At 47.0% G+C, this 20,893-nt stretch overlaps 1 protein-coding gene across 2 annotated transcripts in view; it reads right to left on the bottom strand.

Annotated features, from left to right (window-relative positions):
* Positions 1–19,442, bottom strand: part of LOC138489479 (zinc finger protein 154-like) — a 518,474-nt gene extending 499,032 nt beyond the window's left edge. Inside the window, exons 1-2 of one of the 2 annotated variants that reach the window (XM_069617215.1) lie at positions 18,614–19,439; positions 17,925–18,458 (exon numbers count right to left, since the gene is read on the bottom strand). In XM_069617215.1, the coding sequence (XP_069473316.1) occupies positions 17,925–17,948 (24 nt within the window). In that variant the 5' untranslated portion in view covers positions 17,949–18,458; positions 18,614–19,439. Of the gene's footprint in view, positions 1–17,924 lie in introns of both variants that reach the window. The other variant, XM_069617216.1, reaches the window with a different exon arrangement.
* Between the last annotated feature and the right edge of the window lie 1,451 nt (positions 19,443–20,893).

Below are 20,893 nucleotides of genomic sequence, written 5' to 3'. Positions count from 1 at the left end.
GCATAACCCAAAGGGCATCACCTGATACTCAAAAAGTCGATATTTGGTCCGAAATGCTGTTTTCCACTTGTCGCCACTTTTAACTCATATGAGGTGATAAGCACCCCGGAGGTCTAGCTTCGTGTAGATCCGAGTGCTCTTTACCTTGCCGAGTAGTTCTGAGATGAGTGGTAGAGGATACCTATTTTTAACCCTAATTTGGTTCAAAGCCCTGTAATCGATGCAAGTTCTGAGGTCTTCTTCCTTCTTGGGTACGAAGAAGAGCACTGAGGATGCAGGGGACATAGATGGACGAATAGATCCGTTCACCAGGTACTGATCTAGGTAGGTTTGTAGGTGTTGATTTTCTTGCTCTGTCAAGGCATATATTCGACTGCACAGGATTTGGGTCCCGGGTATCAGATCGATCTGGCAGTCATAGGGTCTATGCGGGGGCAACATATTCGCTTGTTCCTTTTGGAATACGTCCTGATAGTCCAGATATTCTGGGGGCAAGGTGCTCGCAAGAGCCAGAAGTGCCTTTGCTTTGGATTTGGGTTTCTGCAAGTTCTTAGGATAACAGGTTTTGGCGCATTCTTGCGGAAAGGTCAGCACTCGTGTTTTCCAGTCTATTCTGGGGTTATGGGCCTCCAGCCATGGCATTCCTAGGATCATCTGGAACTGTGGTGCTCCAATAAGATCAAATGAGATGTCTTCTCGATGACCATCCTGACATATCAGCATAACTTTTTCGGTGTGTTGCGTTACTGGTCCAGAGGCTAGTTGAGAGCCATCCACTGCAGTTACGTTTTCCGCCTGCGATTTATGCTGAAGAGGAAGGCCTATTCGTGCAGCTAGATCCTGATCAATATAGTTACCAACTGCTCCACTGTCGATATATGCCTCAAGACGTGTACCCTTGATGGTTGCTGAGGGTGAACTATAAGTACCGGAATGACTAGGTGTGAGGTCTGAACTGCTTTCTTTATTTCGCTCGACAAGGGGACCCCTACCCTTGTCGGGCACTGGAGTTTTCCGGAGCCGAAGCCTGGTCTTGCTCGTTATCGTTACTGTCGGTTGCACCTACAGTTTTCCTGGGGGGTTTTGTTGGGCAATCTCACAGAAAGTGTCCAGCCTTGCCACAATAAAAACAAAGCTGTTGTTGCCTCCTTTTTTCCCTCTCTGGCTTAGATATGGGGGCCCGTAACATAAAGTGCATGTGACATTGATTCATAAATATCGCATATTTGTTGGGGTTGCCGGTAAACTGTTCGGGTGGAGCCAACGGTGCAGCCCCTGGGAGCACCACTTGCACTGGTGGTGATGGTGGCAAAGGGGTTGGGGCGATTCCAGATAACGGAACTTGCCCTGCATGTGTTTGAAGTACCTGCCTTGCCAGTTCGTCGGTTCTTGCTCGTGCAACAATAAAATCCCTTCTTAACGAATTAGTCTCTTGTCTGGAGGCATGTACTTCAGCTCCTAGTTCCCCCAACAATTGGGCCAACTGATCAGTCTCTGAAGCATACATGATGCCCAGGCAGAGATTCGGAATGGGTTCGCGTTCTGTTACGCTCACCTGTTCTCCGTGGGGGTGTTGGGGCGCGGTTGGAGCCCTCCCTGGACCTGGCTCCCGTGGATCAGCTCTCTCCCCCAGCCACTGCATTATCGAGGATCCAGGATACTGGTTCTGCTCCTGAGAGGGAATGAGAGATGGTGAAAATGGCGTGGCGACGTCGGGATTCCCCTCAACCCTTTTGTTTCAGATAGTTGTGAGCAAGAGTTTGACCATGCAGGCTCACCTGTTTTGATTGAAAGATGAGCTCTCTGTCCTGCTTTCTTCCAGCAGGGGCGCTGTAGATGGACCTATTTGTGTCACTGGTCCTTGGCGTGAAGGTCCAGACCGGCTGCGACCATTCCGTCGTAAAGGTAAGTTTTGTAACTATGATTATTGTTCGTATTGATTGTGTTAATCTTCCTCCATGATTATTGTCCGTAACCAAATATTGTCCTTTCTCTCTCGTTTAGGTATGAAGATGACCCTGGAACGTGTGATGACAAAGTCTCCTCCGGAGGAGCTACCAGAGGTAAGTGGCCTCTACCTGAAGCTCGCTGCTTAGAGGATGAAAGTCTATGCAAGTGCTACCCTTGTCTTTCCTTTCCCCTTAAGGTGCAACTGATCGGTGCTTGATGGGCGGTTTCCGAACTCCTACATGCGGCCGGAGATGAAGATCCCTGAGGATGGTGCGTCGGGAGAAGATCCTGTGTTGATTGAAGTTCGGGACTTGTAAGGATGCCGGGCGGCACTCTCGAGGGGCTGCAGATCCAGGTAAGATATGCGCGTGGCTGCAGAAGGGGGAAGCGTTGGAGTGCTTTCAGCGATGGTGCGGCTGACTCAGGTAAGAGGCGCGCGTAGTTGCAGAAGTGAAGCGATAGCAGCGCTTCCAGCGATGGTGCGGCTGACCCAGGTAAGATGCGCGCATAGTTGCAGAAGTGAAGCGATGGCGTGGCTGACTCAGGTAAGATGCGCACGTAGCTGCAGAAGTGAAGTGTTGGCGTGGCTGACTCAGGTAAGATGCACGCGTAGCTGCAGAAGTGAAACAATGGTTTGGCTGACCTCAAGGTAAGATGCTGGAGGGTTCCGGAGTCGGAGGATACACGTGCTGAAACAGATAAGGTCTTCTGAACGGCAGTAAGCGTTATGCTGCTATAGCAGACTAACGCGAAGCACCAGCATGCAGATGGGGCCGGCTTATATAGCCTGGGCCCAGCCACTCCCTTTAGGCCCCGCCCTGATGCCCCACCTTGCCACTCCTCCTACCTTCTGCACGTGCCTTCCATGCATTGCTAGGGCCCCGCCCTGGCCAGATGCACATGCCTTCGACAGTTTGTGTGCAAAGCACACTTTATAATGAGCTTGGTGCCAAAGGCGCTAAGACTGGGTCCATGGGGACCCTGCAGGATGTGAAGTAACTGGCCAATAACCAGTGGCCATGACACATAATTGAATCTTGTTCCCCTTCCCTTCACTACCCCCTCTCCCTTCCTTCTCACCCTTCCCTCACCTCCAATATCCAAGGAAACCGTTCTACATTTTGTTTCGCTGGTATGTCTCATGATTGTTAAGTTGCTTCTTCCATTAGTCTATCCTGTTGTTATGTTGTAAAGCGCTTTCCTAGTTTTCAAAAAGACATCTTTTCTCTTTTCGTGATTCGACATAAGTAACTCGATTTCCGTTATGTCGAGTCAAAGTCGAGCTGCACGCGCGCTTGGTGTGTGAAAAGCAGAGAGCCTTGCATCATTGCATTTTATTCTTTGATCATGCTTCCTGTGCCATCGTTGTTTTGCCAGCATAGCTTTCTTTTTTTGGGACATTTCCCATTTGACTGGCGGGAGGGAATAGCTCGAGCTTGAAATTATTCATTCCCTTTTCAATTGGTATTTCATTTGTTCTCTTGGTATCTGCATCTTCTTCTTTTAAGGGGTGACACCCTCATGGGTTTGCCACTGTGTTTGTTTCCATTTCCGATTTCTCATCCTGCTGTGAAGCATTGCCCTGTGGCAGAAGGGCTGTGCGAATCTGTTTAGCTGTGGCGGCAGTGTGACCTATTTATTCATTCTACTGTGCTTCACTTATTGGATTGTTTGGCGAGCGAACGGAGAGTAAGTGGGCAGCAAGAAGCAGTCTCCTTTGCTCCACCCTGCAGCCGGCAGGAACTTCAGAACTTCAGAAAAAGTGAAAGGTGAAAAGGACGCCTTTACTTTTAAAAAGCACACAAACTTTTTCTTTTTTTTTTTTCTTCCAGTGACTCGCATGTCACGTGTGTAGCAGCTGAGCTCATTAGGACACCTGGTGCACCCTTGCGGCGAAAGCCCTGTGGCAGAAGGGCTGTGCGAATCTGTAGCTGTTTGGCGGCTTTGGCGTGCGTGCCAGAACTTACATTATAAAAGGAAAGCTCGAGTGTGAGAAGGGCAAGTGAATTTTTTTTAAAATTTTCTTTTCACTGTTTGGCGGTTTGCTGCTTTGTTGCCTGGCTGTCTGGCCGGATTGCTTCCCCTGGGCAACTTGTGGCTATCCGGGAATAACATAAAGCACAAGAAAGTACTGTTTGCTGGGACTGAATGCTCCTGCATTAAGGATTGTGTTTTGAACTCTTGAACTCTGCCGCCTTTGTAGAACAGCTGAGTCTTCGCCGAGCAGACTTTTTTCCCGCGGCACGGGAAGCTGCCTGACTTCCACCTGTGAAACTATCTACTGATTGGGTCGTGGCTCTTGCTTTTTTTTTTTTAATTATTAATTAATTTATTAGTTAAAGTTGTCTTTATTTTTTTAAGTGGTTTTGTGTATCAATCTTATTTAACTGTGTTGGGATTCTTGTGGCAAACTACGAAAAGAGAAAGTTAAAATCCTTTTGCGAATTGCACAAGTGAATTGCTAAGTGCTTTCCTGTCTCGCTGTGTCTCGCCGGGTTGCCAGAGGATTCTTGTCGGACAAACACATTGCTGGACACGCTTTCCTGCTTTTGAAGGACTGATCCTATTAGGTTTTACTTTATAATATACCTGTGTTCTTATTTGAAGAATTATACAATCTTTCTTTATGTCACGTCAAATCAACTCGCTAAAAGCGGGAATGCCTGAGTCTGTAGCTAATACGTATAACCTAGTGCCACCTTTACCTAAAAAGACCTTGATCACTAAAAGAATTAAAGAAAATAAAGAGAGGAAACGAGCGACTTCTCTTAATGTGGATATTCGTTCCTATTGCATCACAGATGTTGTAGGATCAGAAAAAACTTCAGCAATGACCTTACAAATGGAAAAAACTCTGTTGTCAATAACTGTTTCCTCGGCGCCAGAGCTAGCTATGGCCAATCAGGTGATTTGCCCTAATGTGTTTGAGACGGCCATTATTCAGCACTTGGTCTGTCCTAACACTACAGTTCTGTGCAGAGCCTCGCCGCCCATAATTCCTGTCTCTAAAGAGTCTGTAATAAATTCAGTGCCCTTAAGTACCAACTTGGAGATGGATGTGATTGCCTCAAAAACATGTATTACTAGTGTTCAACTTCAACAAGCGAGAACAGAAGTAGCGGATGCCTCAATTAGCCTATACATCAGGCGAAACATGCACATCACAAGCAGTTACTACTGTAGCGGCTAAACCGTATGCACCCCCCCTGTACCTTTATGCTCTGTTGAAGCTCAGCAGTTACTACGAACTAAATATGCTAAATTGACAGCGGTTGGTGAATCTGGAGATGATACATTAGCATCTATCTTAGCATCCAGTCCTCATGAATCCGCAACACCTGACATAATGTATATTTGCTCAAACACGGGTGATCTGATCCAATTGGCTGATCACTCACACATCCATACAAGTGAGTGTATAGATCATGCTCAAAAGCTAAATACCACCCCACCAGTTGAGACTGAGAATCCTGATTTATACAAATCTCCGGTCTTATTCGACAAATCTCCATCATCAATCTCAAATACATCTTTTGTGGCCCCAACACCTAGACGTACCAGGTTCATAGAACCTGATACTAGTCATCCTTATTTTATTCGTGATAGTCAGATGCCATTTAAAGAAAATAGGTTCTCTTTTCCTGAAGCACCAGCTTTAAACAACACGTTGAGTGCCATGAATACCGCCCTATTGTCTTTGGCTAAGCTTTACGAATCATTAGATGAAAAGATGCGTTGCCAGAATAGCGAACTACATGTGTTACACATGCTTCTTAAAAAAGAACAGAAGGCACGCATTCTGACATCTCGCTCTACTATACTCAAGATGACAAATCAATCTATGCAAACAAATACAAGTGATGCACCAGATGTGATGGTAGGCTTGCCGTCAAATTCAATACCAAATATAAAGTCAGTCTCAAGTATCACCCTTGATGCTGGAGCTCATTTAGTGCCTATCAATCCTTCTGAGGTAATGACAAAAGAACAGAGTATTTTGCCTCCAATTCCACAAGTTTCTATCCAGTCAGCACCTCTTATGCCGATCGGGATAATCCCAAAAGTACAAGGTGTATCATTTGCTCCAATATTCAGTACCTTGAAAGCTCTTCCTGTGTCCATCTTAGGTCAAACTCTACTTGAACCAAAAATGTGTCTACCATTTGTCAATACAAGTTCTAAATTAAAAGTAAAGAAAGCTGTTAGACTTGTGACATCAGTCAGGAAAAAACAAAAATTGAGCATAGACATTGAAAATCAGACTACACAAGATGCTTTAGAATATCAACCACTTGATGATTTGCTTGATAGTGTAACAACATTATCTCTAAATCCATTAGATCAGAGCATTCAGACTCAAAATGGGGCAACTATATCCCAGTCTGCAATTGTAGGGGTCCTCAACCACCATCTGTTGAAGAAAGGACATTGGCTAAGAGCTTATGTGCTGATCGAGTTCAATCCTCTGCTGTTTTTGAAAATGCTTCAAGTACTACTGATGACATCTTACACGATTTACGAGCTGAACTACGAGCCTCTTTTGACAAACAGATTAAAGTCAATGAAGCTCTTGTACAGCGTTACATTGCGCCAACTAATGAGAATAAGATTAAACAAACGAATATTACCCACCTGCAAGATGATAAAATGCAAGCGCTTTGTGCTGATGGGATACTACAAGATTTGCGTGAGGAGATACAAGCTTCTTTCGCAAGATATACTAGAGAAAATGAAGCATTTACACAAACTGTAGGTCAGTTAACCAGGGCTCACTGGGTAAAATTGATCTAACTGCCCAGGATTATCAAAGGGCAATACCCAGAACTGAACCCTTGTTACATGGACCTCAGAAACTTCAAAAAATAACAGCACAGGACACTGTGGATGTGTGAATCAGGGGTTCATCATCTTCTATCATGCTACCTATGAGCAAACAGAGTGAGCATATCCCAGGGTCATCTAGACTTGCTGGTAAATCGCAATTTAAAAATCACCATCGCCTTCTTATAAAATGTTGTGGTCACCCATTCCCCACTTATTACCTTAATCGAGCCAGCTTTTTGAATATCTGTGCTGATATCGCTGCTCTCGAAGATTTAACATCAGCTGATATTAGCTTGGTTGAATTTACTAGTGACCAAGATCTAACAGAAGCACGTTTATATGTACAATCAAGAGTGGTTTTAAACACGCTCTGGCTGGCTCGGACTGCCTTTTATAATTTGGGCTTTCTACTATCACAAGATGTGCTCCATGATGATCTGAAACAATCCAATAATCAACATCCTAAAAGTCGAATGTATGGTGACAACATAGCCTCCATAAGTTCGGAGGCAGCAGCTGCACATAATCTATGGACCCGTGACAGTGACAATTTGAGATCGTAACCATCCCAGAAGATGGAATCTGTTAGTCTACTCTCTTGGAACACTAGAGGTCATAGACACTTTATTAATAATGGAAACAACAACCTCTTCCAGTTTGATATACTAGTGTTTCAGGAGACATGGCTTCGCGATACACCAACATGGGATCAATATAATATCTTTGTACCAGCCATAGAGCCGGTGAAGGGACGACCTATGGCCGGGCTTCTCATGGCCTTCCGAAAGAATAAGAACATTGAAATTATTTGGCACAGATCACCGTCACCCTGCTTTCAGTATGTAAAGCTTCATGTTGGAGAAAGCTTTTATGCCATGATAAACATCTATTGGGGGAAAAAACATATATCCTCGAAGGTTTTCTTTGAAACTTTGATCATGATCCTTGATCAATTATTATTAGATGTTACCATTACCAACACGTTTATAATGGGGGATCTGAATCTTCACCTCTTAGCTCCTAATCTCTCGAGTCCCATGTCTGATGAACGTCGCTGGTTAACTCTAATGGCTGATTGCAATTTTGTAATGGTTAATGGATCTATACCTGGGGATGTACCTCCTAAACCTACATGGCATAATGTTAAAAACCATGTAACGTTGGATTACATCTTTGTTAATACTCTTTTTTTGAATAATATAACTATGTTATCCATTAAACCAACTATTCTGAGTGATCATAGTTTACTACATCTAAAATATGATTGGGCTGAAACGAAGAAACTCCCTCAGAATATGAATGTGACTAATCTATACATTAATAATGCTGGTAATCGATTAAAATGGACTCACAGAAAATTATGTCAGCTCAGAGATACCTTGTGGGAACAGTATACTGGTAATAATGAATGTCTTAGTGGTTGTTATGTACATGCCATACAGCGCTTTTCAATACAGAGGGCGTGTCCTAAAGGCTCCACCCAGGTTCATCGTCATGCCTTCGATTTAGAAGTAAAATATAGGAAGAGTGAATTGAGAAGGCTTGTTAGGAGGCTATCAAATGGGTACACTCTTGTCCCGGGCTCTAAACAAGATCAGACCAAACGATTACAAAAGGAGTATAAAAATTGGCTTAGACATCGCCGTGCCTCCCAATACCAACTCGATGGGGAGGCGATGTTGAAACAAATCATCCTCAAATCATCGGCAGGAATATGGGCTCTGTTAAATAACACCACGGTTAAAAACCAACATTCATTACAGGTGAATTCCATCCCCCAAGAATCTTGGAATGATTTCTATGGCAATATATACACCTCGCCTTTCCTAGATCTTGACATAACCTGGGATAACATTACAGCTAATCATACTGTTAATGTTGGCCGCGAGGATATACTGTTTTTTATGTCTAAATTGAGTGTATCCAGAGCTGCCGGACCAGATGGGCTACATAATGCCATGATAATCAAAATAAACATTTGTGGTCAGACATTCTATTTGATATGTTTCAACACATTATGTTAACAGGTTTAGTGCCCGCGAATTGGAAAACATCAATTATTCTCCCCATATTCAAGAAAGGAGACAGGACAAATCCAGCATCATATAGACCCATTGCTTTGCTTGACTGTCCGGGAAAAATGTTTGCCCGCTTGATCCTAGGTGAGTTTAACCATTGGTTAAATCAACTCAATTACAGAGATCCTTTTCAAACTGGGTTTGTTCCAGGGTTAGGCACTGCCATCAATTTGATCACTTTAAAGGCTATTATTCACCTGAACAACCAACGCAACCAGCCAATTTATATGGCTTTTGTTGATTTTAGGGCAGCTTTTGATTTGGTCCCAAGGGAATTGTTATTTAAAAAATTGATGGATTTAAAGTGCCCCTGGCATATCCTAAAATGGATAATTCAATTACATTCAAACACCTCAATCTCTATTCGCCTGAACAACGAGGGCCTCTTGTCCGAACCCATACAGACCACTCGGGGTCTGAAACAAGGATGCTTGTTAGCGTCCGCCTTGTTTAATTACTTTCTTTTGGATTTTGGCACTAGTATTGAGGGGCTGATTGTTGATCCTCCGAAATTACAAGGTGTAGCAATTAAGTGGCTCTTGAACGCCGATGACATGGTGTTACTGTCCAAAACGCCCATTGGCTTATGTAATCTGCTAAATGCATTAGATATATATGCTAAACGTAATAGTATTAGCATTAATACTAAAAAAACTCAAGTAATGCAATTTGGAGTTAATAGAGGTCAGAAAACATGTCGTTGGCAGCTTCAAGGCACTGATTTGCTGCTTGTAAGATCATACATCTATTTGGGGGTCTGTGTGGCTAGCAAATTGTCCGATAAAATGCAGGAACATCGCCTAAAACTAAAACATTCGAGTGCACTATCTCAACTACGAATAATCCGGGCAAAATATTGCAAATTTTCTATTGACCCTATGGTTATATTTTACAAGCAAAAATATGTGACTACCATTTTGTATGGTTCTGAAGCCGAGATATGCCAAACATACACATATTGGGTTAAATATGAAAGCAAGTTTCGGAAAAGATCGCTCATGCTTCCAAATTCTGAATCTATTTCTATCATTAGATACGAACTGGGGCTTATATCCCTTTACACTGTGTATAAATGGAAGGTTTGTTTATTATATCGAAAATGTATCATGAAAGATAGTACTAATGGGCTACTTGACATCATATCTAGCTACTTATTGTTATCAGATTAAATCTTTCCAATGAAATGGCGTACTTCTGCTAGAAAATTCTTGAAAGGAGCTGATGTCTCTGAAATCTTGCTTATCGAAAATCCCAATAAAGCCAAAACTAAGTTGTGGGAATCCGACTGGATCAAAACCCGTGATGCATGCATGAAAATAATTAAATTCGGGTCGAATCCTTTTGCCTTAAAAGCACAAGGCCATATAGAAACTTATTTAAGACAATCTCCAAATCCGAGACATCGTGCATATTTCATGCGCTTTAGATTGAACATTTGGCCTACAAGAGAGATTCTGTTTAGATGGGAGAAGACATCTGCTCAAACTTGTCGATTCTGTCATAAACAGATAGAAACGATGAAACACTTAGTGGTAGAATGTGTTAGTCTTTTATCATCAAGAATAAATTATTTTAAGCACTTGATCAACAAGACGGTGGTTATGCATGATGAATTATGGTTAATATTATTTAGAGGACATTCAAAACAATTAAGGTATGCGCTTGTGAATTATCTAAATTCATTGAAAATTAGGTTACCAGAGATTAATGCTGTTCAAGAAGAAGAGATGTAACAACTATATGTATCTCATGTTATTTAACTCTGAGAGTGAATCAGGTCCAAATCATGTGCAAAATCTGAAGGTGAATTATTTAAAAATTAGTGAAATTTAAATTATCAGAGATTAACGATGTTAAAGAAAGAGCGATGTGATAAATCTTTTAATTTTATGTTATAATTTCGAAAAGTGATGTATGTAATAACTGCATAAAGATTCGACAGTTGTTTATTATGAAATATTGTAAAATTGAATGTAATATATTTTTATCTTTATATATTTTTCTTTTTTCTTTTTTAAAATTTGTAATGATATGTTGAAAGGTCAGGTTTTAATGATCAAAACAACAATAAATAAAAATAAAAAATAAAAAGAAGCATTGCCTTCCGTTGTTTTTGAGTCAGCCTTATTTGTAATCGAGACATTCAAAAGATGCAAATCGACGTTGGTTTCAAAAGGAACTGACGTATTTCGCATTTCTGCATTAGCCATTCCCTTAGGGGAGGGGCACTCAAACATATTTCCTTCCATCGCCAGGTCCATCAATACAGCTAGTACTGCTTCGTCCCCCTCGGTTAAATACTCTACATTGTTCAGTTCCGGTGTTGCATGTTTCTGGGATGTCTCTCGGGTGCCGGTTACAACAGCATTCAGTTCTACGTCAATATCCGGGTTGTCAGCAAGGGATAGTGAGACATCAGTGACTGAAAGCGTTTTGAGTCTTTGTCGCGTGAGTGGGCCATTTGTGAATGGCATTATAGTGTTTACCATCGTTCACGATGAAGTTGTAATGTCTCACAGAATAAGTATGTTTCACTGTATGGTGAAACAGTGGTTACAGAACTCAGCAAAGGAGGGAGCGAGAGAGGCAATATTGTCATTGATAGTTACCCGGAATTAGGTAAACGTGCAGAGGAGTCAAGAATGGCGTTGCCTCGCGCACCTTTACTACCGCACTCAAGAGCCACAACGTAAGACCCAAATTCAGCAGCCACAATTTGCACAATATTCTGCATGATAGATTGATTGGGTCTCGTGTAAACAATACAGTACAGACAGGACTCGATATTCGAGTCGAATCAGCCCACAAGTGTCTCACCTCACCGCTCGCATCCATGGAGCGGACTGGAGAAGACTGGACTCTCCTCGGGGCTCCATGCCCAGAGTCAGATTATATAGGAGGGGCTGTTTGTTAAAGGTACAGCACTCCAGTAGTGTTTTCCAGCAAAATCACTCCTAGGGGTGTCAAAGTGAAGCACAACGACCCTGCAGCTCCTCAAAAGGAAAAAAACCAATGGAGACTGGAGAAGACTGGACTCTCCTCGGGACTCCAAGGGTAACTCCAGCCAATTATGTCGCAATGGTTCCTTTTTAGCTTGTGCTCTGTTTTCTATTTACAAATGTAGCGTTTGATCTGTAAATGAGTGAGAAAGAATATGACGGTCCAAGGGAGTAACAATGGATGCCCATCCACACTGCAAACATCAGGCAAATGTTGAAAAGCCACAGCGAGTGGATAGAGCCCTGAGGGACATCGCAGGCCGAGAGTGAGGTAGAGGAGAGAAAAAGGGCCATTTGCACTTGGGAGTGCCGATTCAAGAGGAAAGACGTCAACCGATGCAGTTCCCTGTCGGTGATACTCAGGGTATCGCAGAGCCGGTTTATGAGGATGGAATTATTGACTGTGTCAAAGGCAGAGGACAGATCGAGGGGAATAAGGGCAGAAGGAGAGTGGGAGTGAAGGTTTGAGAGCAGGTCATTACAGGTGTTCAGGAGAGCTGTTTCTGGGCCTCTGGCTGCTCTGAAGCCAGACTGGTGGTCATGGAGGCAGCCAACAGAATCAGTGTGATGGATTAGTTGGGAGATATCCAACTTCTCCAGAAGTTTACCCAAGAAGAAGGTAGTGGAGACAGGACGGTAGTTGGGCAGGCAGGAAGGGTCCACAGGCGGCTTTTTTTAAGGAGGGGATGCACAAGAGAGTGCTTGAAGTGTGAGGGGAAGGAACCAGTGGTGAAACAGTAGTTACAGAACTCAGCAAAGGAAGGAGCGAGAGAGGCAATGTTGTCATTGATAGTTCTAGAGGAGCAGGGAAGCACCTGTTTGGAGTTGACTTTCATAGAGCAGACTGTCTTGGTGACCTCATCAGGTGTTATGGGTTAGAAGGGGAGAGAAAAGGAGGAAGGTGAGGAGGGGGCTGAGAGAGGCCTGCAAGCAAGAGGGGAGAGGGTAAAGAGTTTGGCAAAGAGGGGATGACAGGTACTGGTTGGTGGTTCTGTGGGACAGTGAGGCAGGATGCCAGGTATTGTTTTTGCGTAACAGGGGGTGGGAAGGTAGGCTATAGATATTGGTGTTGTGGAAGGCAGGAAACCAGGTGCAGGTATTGTGTTGCGGAATGGGGCAGGATAGCAGGTAACTGTTTTGTGTTGCAGGGATTTAGAGTCAGGACACCAGTTATGGGTTACAGGGCCTTCAAGTGTACCATTGCAATTTGCTTACGCAACTCACCCAGTCCTTCTTTGGATTCTGGGACTTTCAGCACTACATTTGAAAAGGGGCAAGACAAAACTTCAAGCCCCAGAATTCAAGGGAAAAAAGGACTCTAGTGCCGTCTCACAATAGTTGAGGTAAAAAGAGCTCCGAGATATGGTGTTGTTGGGTGGGAAGCCAGGATGCCAGGTATGGGTTTTGTGTTGCGAGAGACAGGCAGGAAGGACATCATGGGTCTTCTGCTCGTGTTTGGTTATTAAAGCCAAGCCATACCACGCGGCATTGCAGGTGAGCATTGTGCATTGTTGACCCACTTGGGACTGATTTGTGAGCATTTTCAGTGCTCCTGGTTGAGCCCTAGGCCCTTGTTTCCACCCCGTTGCTCCTGTTCCCCTTCCCCGCTCCCACTGCCTCCCTCCATCCTCCTCCAATCCCTCCCCTGTGTCCTGATTGGTCCTATAGTTGGTCTTAACTGACCTTCACAGGGCAGCCCTCTGCTCGGCAGCCCCTCTAGCTAAGGGCGGCTCCTACAGAGACAGCTCCTGCTAGTGTCTGCAGGTGTCAGCAGGGGACGCCAGACATCAGCCGGCAGCTACTAAGTAAGGCAGGAGTGGTCCGGGTTAGGTATAGAACCTCCCTCTACCTTGCAAACCTGTCCTTATAGCAGACTTTCAAACTTAGATGTGTTTTTTCTCCTGTTTTTAAAATTGCATTTGAAAGTATTTAAAAAAAATCGCATTGTCCAATTGTCAGCTTGTCTCATCTCCCTCTTTCTCATCTGCTTGCTCACTGCCCTGTGTCCTTCCCTAGTGTTCTCGCCTTTCCCACTCCCTATCTACTCTATGGTGCTCTCTGTCTCTTTTATCTTTTCTAACTGCTTCTCTATTGACTACCCTGCTCTCCTCACTAAATCTGGTAGGAAGAAGTTTAAAAAGGACATCCTGGTCTCCAACCCAGGCCTCCCTATCGCTGACACCTATACTAGTGCCTCCTCCAGGCAAACTTTCACCGACATCCTCTTTGTCGTTCCCTCGCCAGACCTATGAACTCTACATTTGGTCTCTGTGCTCTCTCCCTTCTCTTCCTCTCCCATTACAGGTGGCACCCAGTGGGAGGCCCTCTTGGCCTACTTCCACTCCTCGAAGGTCATCATTAATGTTTACTGGAATGGTATCGTCTTGGTCGAAGGCCCTCAAGCCAACCTTCTCCTCTTTGATAGACGCTTCCCGTGCCTCATCAATTTCCTTTCTTCTCCTGCTGTCCCCTCTCTCCCTCCATGTCTTCCTCGCCTACCCCTGCTGTCTCCCCCTTGGCTACCTGGCCCTCTCCTCCTTCCTCTGCTGCCCCCATCGGGCTGCTTCTACACCTCTGCAGGGCTTACCTCTGATTTGCACCCCTCCCCGGAAGTCTTTCAAGGATGGCAACCTTCTTCATATTGCCACTCTAAATTCTTGCTCAGCTGTCAAACACTCCTCTGACGTCTGCCGCTTCCTGGAGGAACTTGACCTCGATGTCCTCGGTCTCACAGTTCACAGCCAGCTCTGTCACCAGCTTTGACACTCTCCTCCCTGATGGCTACAAGATCCTCTCCGCGCCCAGATCCAACAGTTTCGGGGGGGGGTGTAGCCCTGATCTTCCATGAATCCTACTCTTCCTACTCCTCTTTCGAATGCCTCGTCTGCAGGCTCTCTCTCTCTCCTGGCCATTTCCTTACTGTGGCTACCATCTATCGGCCACGTGGTCAGACCTCCACCTTCCTCTCTGAGTGAGCGGACATCTCCTCTTCCCTCCTGGTCTCAAGCACTCAACTCCTCTTTCTTGGAGACTTCAACATCCACCTAGATGCTTCCTGTCCTCCCACTCGACTCTTTCCTGACCTCTGCGACTCCCTCTCACTCTCAAGTCTCCCCTCTGGCCCAACTCACTCTGCAGGGTACACTTTGGATGCTCTGATCTCTCCAGACCTTCCCCTTTCGATCCCTCTCACCACTCCTCTCTCCTGGAGTGATCACTTTCTCCTTTCCTCCCATCTCACCCGCTCTATCCCTCAGGCCAAGCCAACTCCAGCACTGCCACCTACCTTCTCGGTTATCCGTCCCATGAAGCGTGTGTCAGTTGAGGCTTTCGCTGCCACTTTCTCACCCTTTGCTTCCCCCCTTGGCTGACTCACACCCTGACACAGCCCTTTCCATGCTCCAGTCTGCTATATCTGATACTCTCAATGTTCTTGCCCATCATGAGGATCCACTTGAAGCCCAAAGCCAAGTGCAACTCTTGGTACGACTCAAACCTCGTCACCCTTAAACGCAAGTGCAGGGTGGCTGAGAGGAAATGGCATGCTTTCGGGACATCCTCTGACAAACTGGCCTGTCGCCTGCTCGAAAGGCAACACCGGCTCTCCGTCCGCACCAAGGAGAGAGCCCACATCCAAGCCCACGTCTCTGCGGCATCTAACAACTCGGCTGATCTTTAAAATCTGCAAGGAGCTGGCCAATCCTGCTGCAGTCGCTACCTCTCCTGTCCCCTCCCAGGCCTTCTGCATGGCCCTGGCTTCTCATTCAACTCAATCCAACTCAGGACATTCTGTACTCTTTCTCTTCCTCTCCCCCTACTGCCACTACTCCATGCTCTTCCTCTCCCCCTACTGCCACTACTCCATGCTCTTCCTCTGGCCCTTCTTCGGCCACCTCTCCCCCCTTCTTCTCTGCTTTTCCCCTGTTTTCCTCAGACGAGGTTTCTAGACAAGTCTGATCTTTGAAAGTCTTGTCAAAACAGGTTCACCCCTGTTCCTCCAAAACCATCAAGGACCACATTGACACCATGGCTCTTGCGCTGGCTGACTTCTGCACCCACTCCTTCGCCACTGGAGTCTTCCCCTCCCCCCTGAAGCACTCCCTTGTGCACCCTCTTCTTAAGAAACTTGATGCCGACCCTTGCTGCCCTGCTAACTATCGTCCAATCTCCATCACTCCTTTCTTAGGCAAACTCCTGGAACAGCTGGCCATCTCCCAGCTTAATCTTCACTCTGAAACTGTTAGTTGTCTCCATGACCATCGGTCTGGCTTCAGAGCTGCCAGAAGCACGGAAACTGCTCTCCTGAACATCCGTGAAGACCTGCTCTCCAACCTTAATTGCAACACCCCATGTGTCCTCATCTTACTTGATCTCTCTTCTGCCTTTGACACGGTCATCCATGCCATCCTGCTCAACCGTCTCTGTGATAACCTTGGTATCACCGATCAGGCCCTGGATTGGCTAACCTCCTTTCTCTCCGATCGACCCTCCCAGGTCCAACTTGGGTCCTTCCTCTCTTCTATCTCTACCTGCTGTGTTCCCCAGGGGTCTAACCTCTCTTCCTGGCTGTTCAACCAATACCTGGCACTTCTTGCCCACTGCATTGCCACTCTCTGTCCCAACTTTCAGTGCTATGCGGATGACACTCAACTAATTTTCAGGCTCCCTTCTGCCACCTCTTCTCCCTCTCTCATCTCGGATTGTCTGTCTGCCATCCAGGAGTGGTGTGCCGCCAATGATCTCCGACTTAATGCCAGTAAGACTGAGATTCTCCTCATCGGCACTCCTGCTCCCTCCTTTCCTATAACTCTCTGGCCGGCCTCTCTTGGCCCTCTTCCTGCTCCCACCTGTGAGGCTATAAACCTCCGGGTCATCTTCAACTCCACACTTTCCTTCTCTCCTCACATCTATGACGTCTCTAAGAAGTCACACTACCACTGCAACTCCTCAGAGGTATTCTTCCTTTCCTCTCCTTTCCCCAGAAGCTCACTGTCTCCAGAGCTCTGGTTCTCTCTAGGCTGGACTACTGCAACAGCCTCTTTCTTAATCTGCCTGCCTCTACCCTCTGCCCTCTGCAACTCATCCAAAACAGGACTGCAAGACTTGTCCTTGGCCTCCAGCCCAGGGATCGTATCTCACCAGGACTGAAATCTCTGCACTGGCTCCCAGTGGCGGCCAGGATTAAGTTCAAACACCTTTGCATTGTCCACAAGGCCTTCTGGGGCCTCAATACCTTCAACTCTCTCTTCCTAAATATCTTCCTACTCAAGCTCTTCGCTCATCTGCTTCCAACTCCCTCAGAGTTAGTTGCTTCTCTAAACAGCGAGTTGGTGGTAGATCTCTTTCTTCTGCTGAGGCCTCCCTCTGGAACAGCCTCCTTGCCTCTTTGGAACTTGAGGAGAACCATCTCTGGTTCCGGAAGCATCTTAAGAACTTCCTCTTTGCTTCTGCTTTCTCTCCTCCTCTCCCCTGCTGATCTCCCAGTTGAATCTGAAACTGGTTACCTGGCTACCCTTTAATCTCGGGCCCAGGTCCCGTCCCCGCCAGTTGCACGTGTGCACTGCCCCCCTGGCAACCCTTGCACTTGGGGACTGTTTCTGTATCCCTACAGCCCCTACTAGCACTTGACACCTGATGTCTGCACTTACCTGTGCACCTGCCACCAGCTGGCCGCACTTTTATTTATTATTTATTTGTTTTTATTGTCTCCATTTATTTTACTGTTGTCCTATGTACTGCACTGCACTCCCCCCTTTCCCCCTGCACTTTTCCCGTTCCCGCGCACTTGCGCGATCTCTATGTCACTTGGTCTAACAGGATTGCTGTCTCTGTCTTCCCTGTGTTTCCCCTCCCTTGCCTCGCCACGCCTTGAAACACTTGTGGATAGGCGCACTATAAATACCATATCATATTCTCTGGTTCAGTTCTACCTGTGAAGTCACTGGCTCCCTCATCTCTCTTATCCATAACTTCTGAAGGGCAGTGGCAATGGCTGAAAGGGATTCTTGTGACAGGAGTCCAGTTGGCAGCAAAGACATTTATCCACAATTAAACAACAGTGAAGACAACTCACCTCATCTGAGCCGTGTCTAGGCATTTCTCCCCGGTAGTCCTACGTGGATTTCACTCTTGTGGTCTTGGATGGATTTGACCTGAGTGATCTTGGGTGGATTTCACTCTTGTGATCTTGGATGGATTTCACCTGAGTGATCTTGGGTGGATTTCACTCTTGTGATCTTGGATGGATTTGACCTCAGTGATTTTCCCTCTTGTGATCTTGGATAGATTTCACCTCAGTGATCTTGGGTGGATTTCACTCTTGTGATCTAGGGTGGATTTCACTCTTGTGATCTTGGATGGATTTGACCTCAGTGATTTTCCCTCTTGTGATCTTGGATGGATTTCACTTGAGAGATCTTGGGTGGATTTCACTCTTGTGATCTTGGATGGATTTCACCTGAGTGATCTTGGGTGGATTTAACTCTTGTGATCTTGGATGGATTTCACCTGAGTGATCTTGGGTGGATTTCACTCTTGTGATCTTGGATGGATTTCACCTGAGTGATCTTGGGTGGATTTCACTCTTGTGATCTTGGATGGATTTGACCTCAGTGATTTTCCCTCTTGTGATCTTGGATGGATTTCACCTCAGTGATCTTGGGTGGATTTCACTCTTGTGATCTAGGGTGGATTTCACTCTTGTGATCTTGGATGGATTTGACCTCAGTGATTTTCCCTCTTGTGGTCTTGGATGGATTTGACCTGAGTGATCTTGGGTGGATTTCACTCTTGTGATCTTGGATGGATTTCACCTTAGTGATTCTTGGGTGGATTTCACTCTTGTGATCTTGGATGGATTTCACCTGAGTGATCTTGGGTGGATTTCACTCTTGTGATCTTGGATGGATTTGACCTCAGTGATTTTCCCTCTTGTGATCTTGGATGGATTTCACTTGAGTGATCTTGGGTGGATTTCACTCTTGTGATCTTGGATGGATTTCACCTTAGTGATTCTTGCTGGTTTTCCTTCAAAGATCTCTTGCAGTTTTCCGAGAGATGGAACAAGAAGGAGATGAGGAACCCCAGAGCTTGTGAGAGCAATGAGCGCCCAGCCCCGCACTGCGGCTGCGCAGAATGCGAGACACTAATCACAAGGGCATGGTGCACTAATCACATGATGCGGCCCTAGTCGCCAGGAGATGCTCAAATAACTTAAGGTTATTTGAGAATTTAAAGAAGCACTATTGATGACAGAATAGCAGTCCCTCCAGAGCACAAAACCCTGTTCAATAAGGAACTAGGACGTCGCCCGCCTTGTGTTCTCCCCCTCATGTGCCAGCTCAGCCGACCGCCCGTGTTATTACCATACGCATAATGGCGGTTGCGCTTGTGCGCATGCTCAGTTGCGGATCCTCCCAGGAGCCAGCTCGGCCGAGCGCCCGTGTTATTACCATACGCATAATGGCGGTTGCGCTTGTGCGCATGCTCAGTTGCGGATCCTCCCAGGAGCCAGCTCGGCCGAGCGCCCGTGTTATTACCATACGCATAATGGCGGTTGCGCTTGTGCGCATGCCCAGTAGCGGGTGCCCGAGTGCCAGCTCGGGAGAGCGATCATGTTATCACTGTGCGCATCCTGATTGCGCTTGTGCGCATGCCCAGTGCTCCCAGGAGCCAGCTCGGCCGAGCGCCCGTGTTATCACTGTGCGCATCATGATTGCGCTTGTGCGCATGCCCAGTAGCGGGTCCTCCCAGGAGCCAGCTCGGCCGAGCGCCCGTGTTATTACCATACGCATAATGGCGGTTGCGCTGTTGCGCATGCCCAGTAGCGGGTGTTCCAGGTGCCAGCTCGGCCGAGCGCCCGTGTTATCTCTGCGCGCATCCTGGTTGCGCTGTTGCGCATGCCCAGTAGCGGGTGTTCCAGGTGCCAGCTCGGCCGAGCGCCCGTGTTATCTCTGCGCGCATCCTGGTTGCGCTGTTGCGCATGCCCAGTAGCGGGTGCTCCAGGTGGCAGCTCGGCCGAGCGCCCGTGTTATCTCTGCGCGCATCCTGGTTGCGCTGTTGCGCATGCCCAGTAGCGGGTGCTCCAGGTGGCAGCTCGGCCGAGCGCCCGTGTTATCTCTGCGCGCATCCTGGTTGCGCTGTTGCGCATGCCCAGTAGCGGGTGTTCCAGGTGCCAGCTCGGCCGAGCGCCCGTGTTATCTCTGCGCGCATCCTGGTTGCGCTGTTGCGCATGCCCAGTAGCGGGTGTTCCAGGTGCCAGCTCGACCGAGCGCCCGTGTTATCTCTGCGCGCATCCTGGTTGCGCTGTTGCGCATGCCCAGTAGCGGGTGCTCCAGGTGGCAGCTCGGCCGAGCGCCCGTGTTATCTCTGCGCGCATCCTGGTTGCGCATGCCCAGTAGCGGGTGCTCCAGGTGGCAGCTCGGCCGAGCGCCCGTGTTATCTCTGCGCGCATCCTGGTTGCGCTGTTGCGCATGCCCAGTAGCGGGTGCTCCAGGTGGCAGCTCGGCCGAGCGCCCGTGTTACCTCTGTGCGCATCCTGGTTGCGCTGTTGCGCACGCCCAGTAGCGGGTTTAGCGCGATACCGTGTTCTAAGGATGCGCAGTGGGCTCACGTAGCAGCGGGGGCCCTACTAGAGTTCAACCTGCTGGAGGGGAGGGGAGCGCTGTGCCTGTGGGGAGGCGATGTGCGAGGGACGCACTCCTGAGGGCCCCTGAAGGTGGTATACGGGGTAGTCCACCCCGCAGCCACTTCGCCCTCCATAGCGCACCGTGGCATGCAGTAGAGGGGAGTCCCCTGCGCAATGGCCTGGAGAGCGCGCATATATAATACCAGGTGACGCAGAACTGATTCCTCCACACGTGATGCCAGGGGCACACCATCAAAGCCCTCCACACACACTCACGCCGCAACAACATTTACTAGGTACACATCTGAAAAAAAAAGAAGGCAGCAATCGTAATTTACTCTCAGCATCTCTGATGGATTTCTGCCTGGGTCAGTATAAATATTCCAGTCCCTTTAAAACACTGCACACACCTTCGT

The sequence above is a fragment of the Ambystoma mexicanum genome, chromosome 9 (genome assembly GCF_040938575.1).
Source record: "Ambystoma mexicanum isolate Mex_15411 chromosome 9, UKY_AmexF1_1, whole genome shotgun sequence".
Classification (NCBI taxonomy): domain Eukaryota; kingdom Metazoa; phylum Chordata; class Amphibia; order Caudata; family Ambystomatidae; genus Ambystoma; species Ambystoma mexicanum.
Note: the sequence above shows the minus strand (reverse complement) of the source record. Positions and strands in the feature narration are given on the sequence as shown.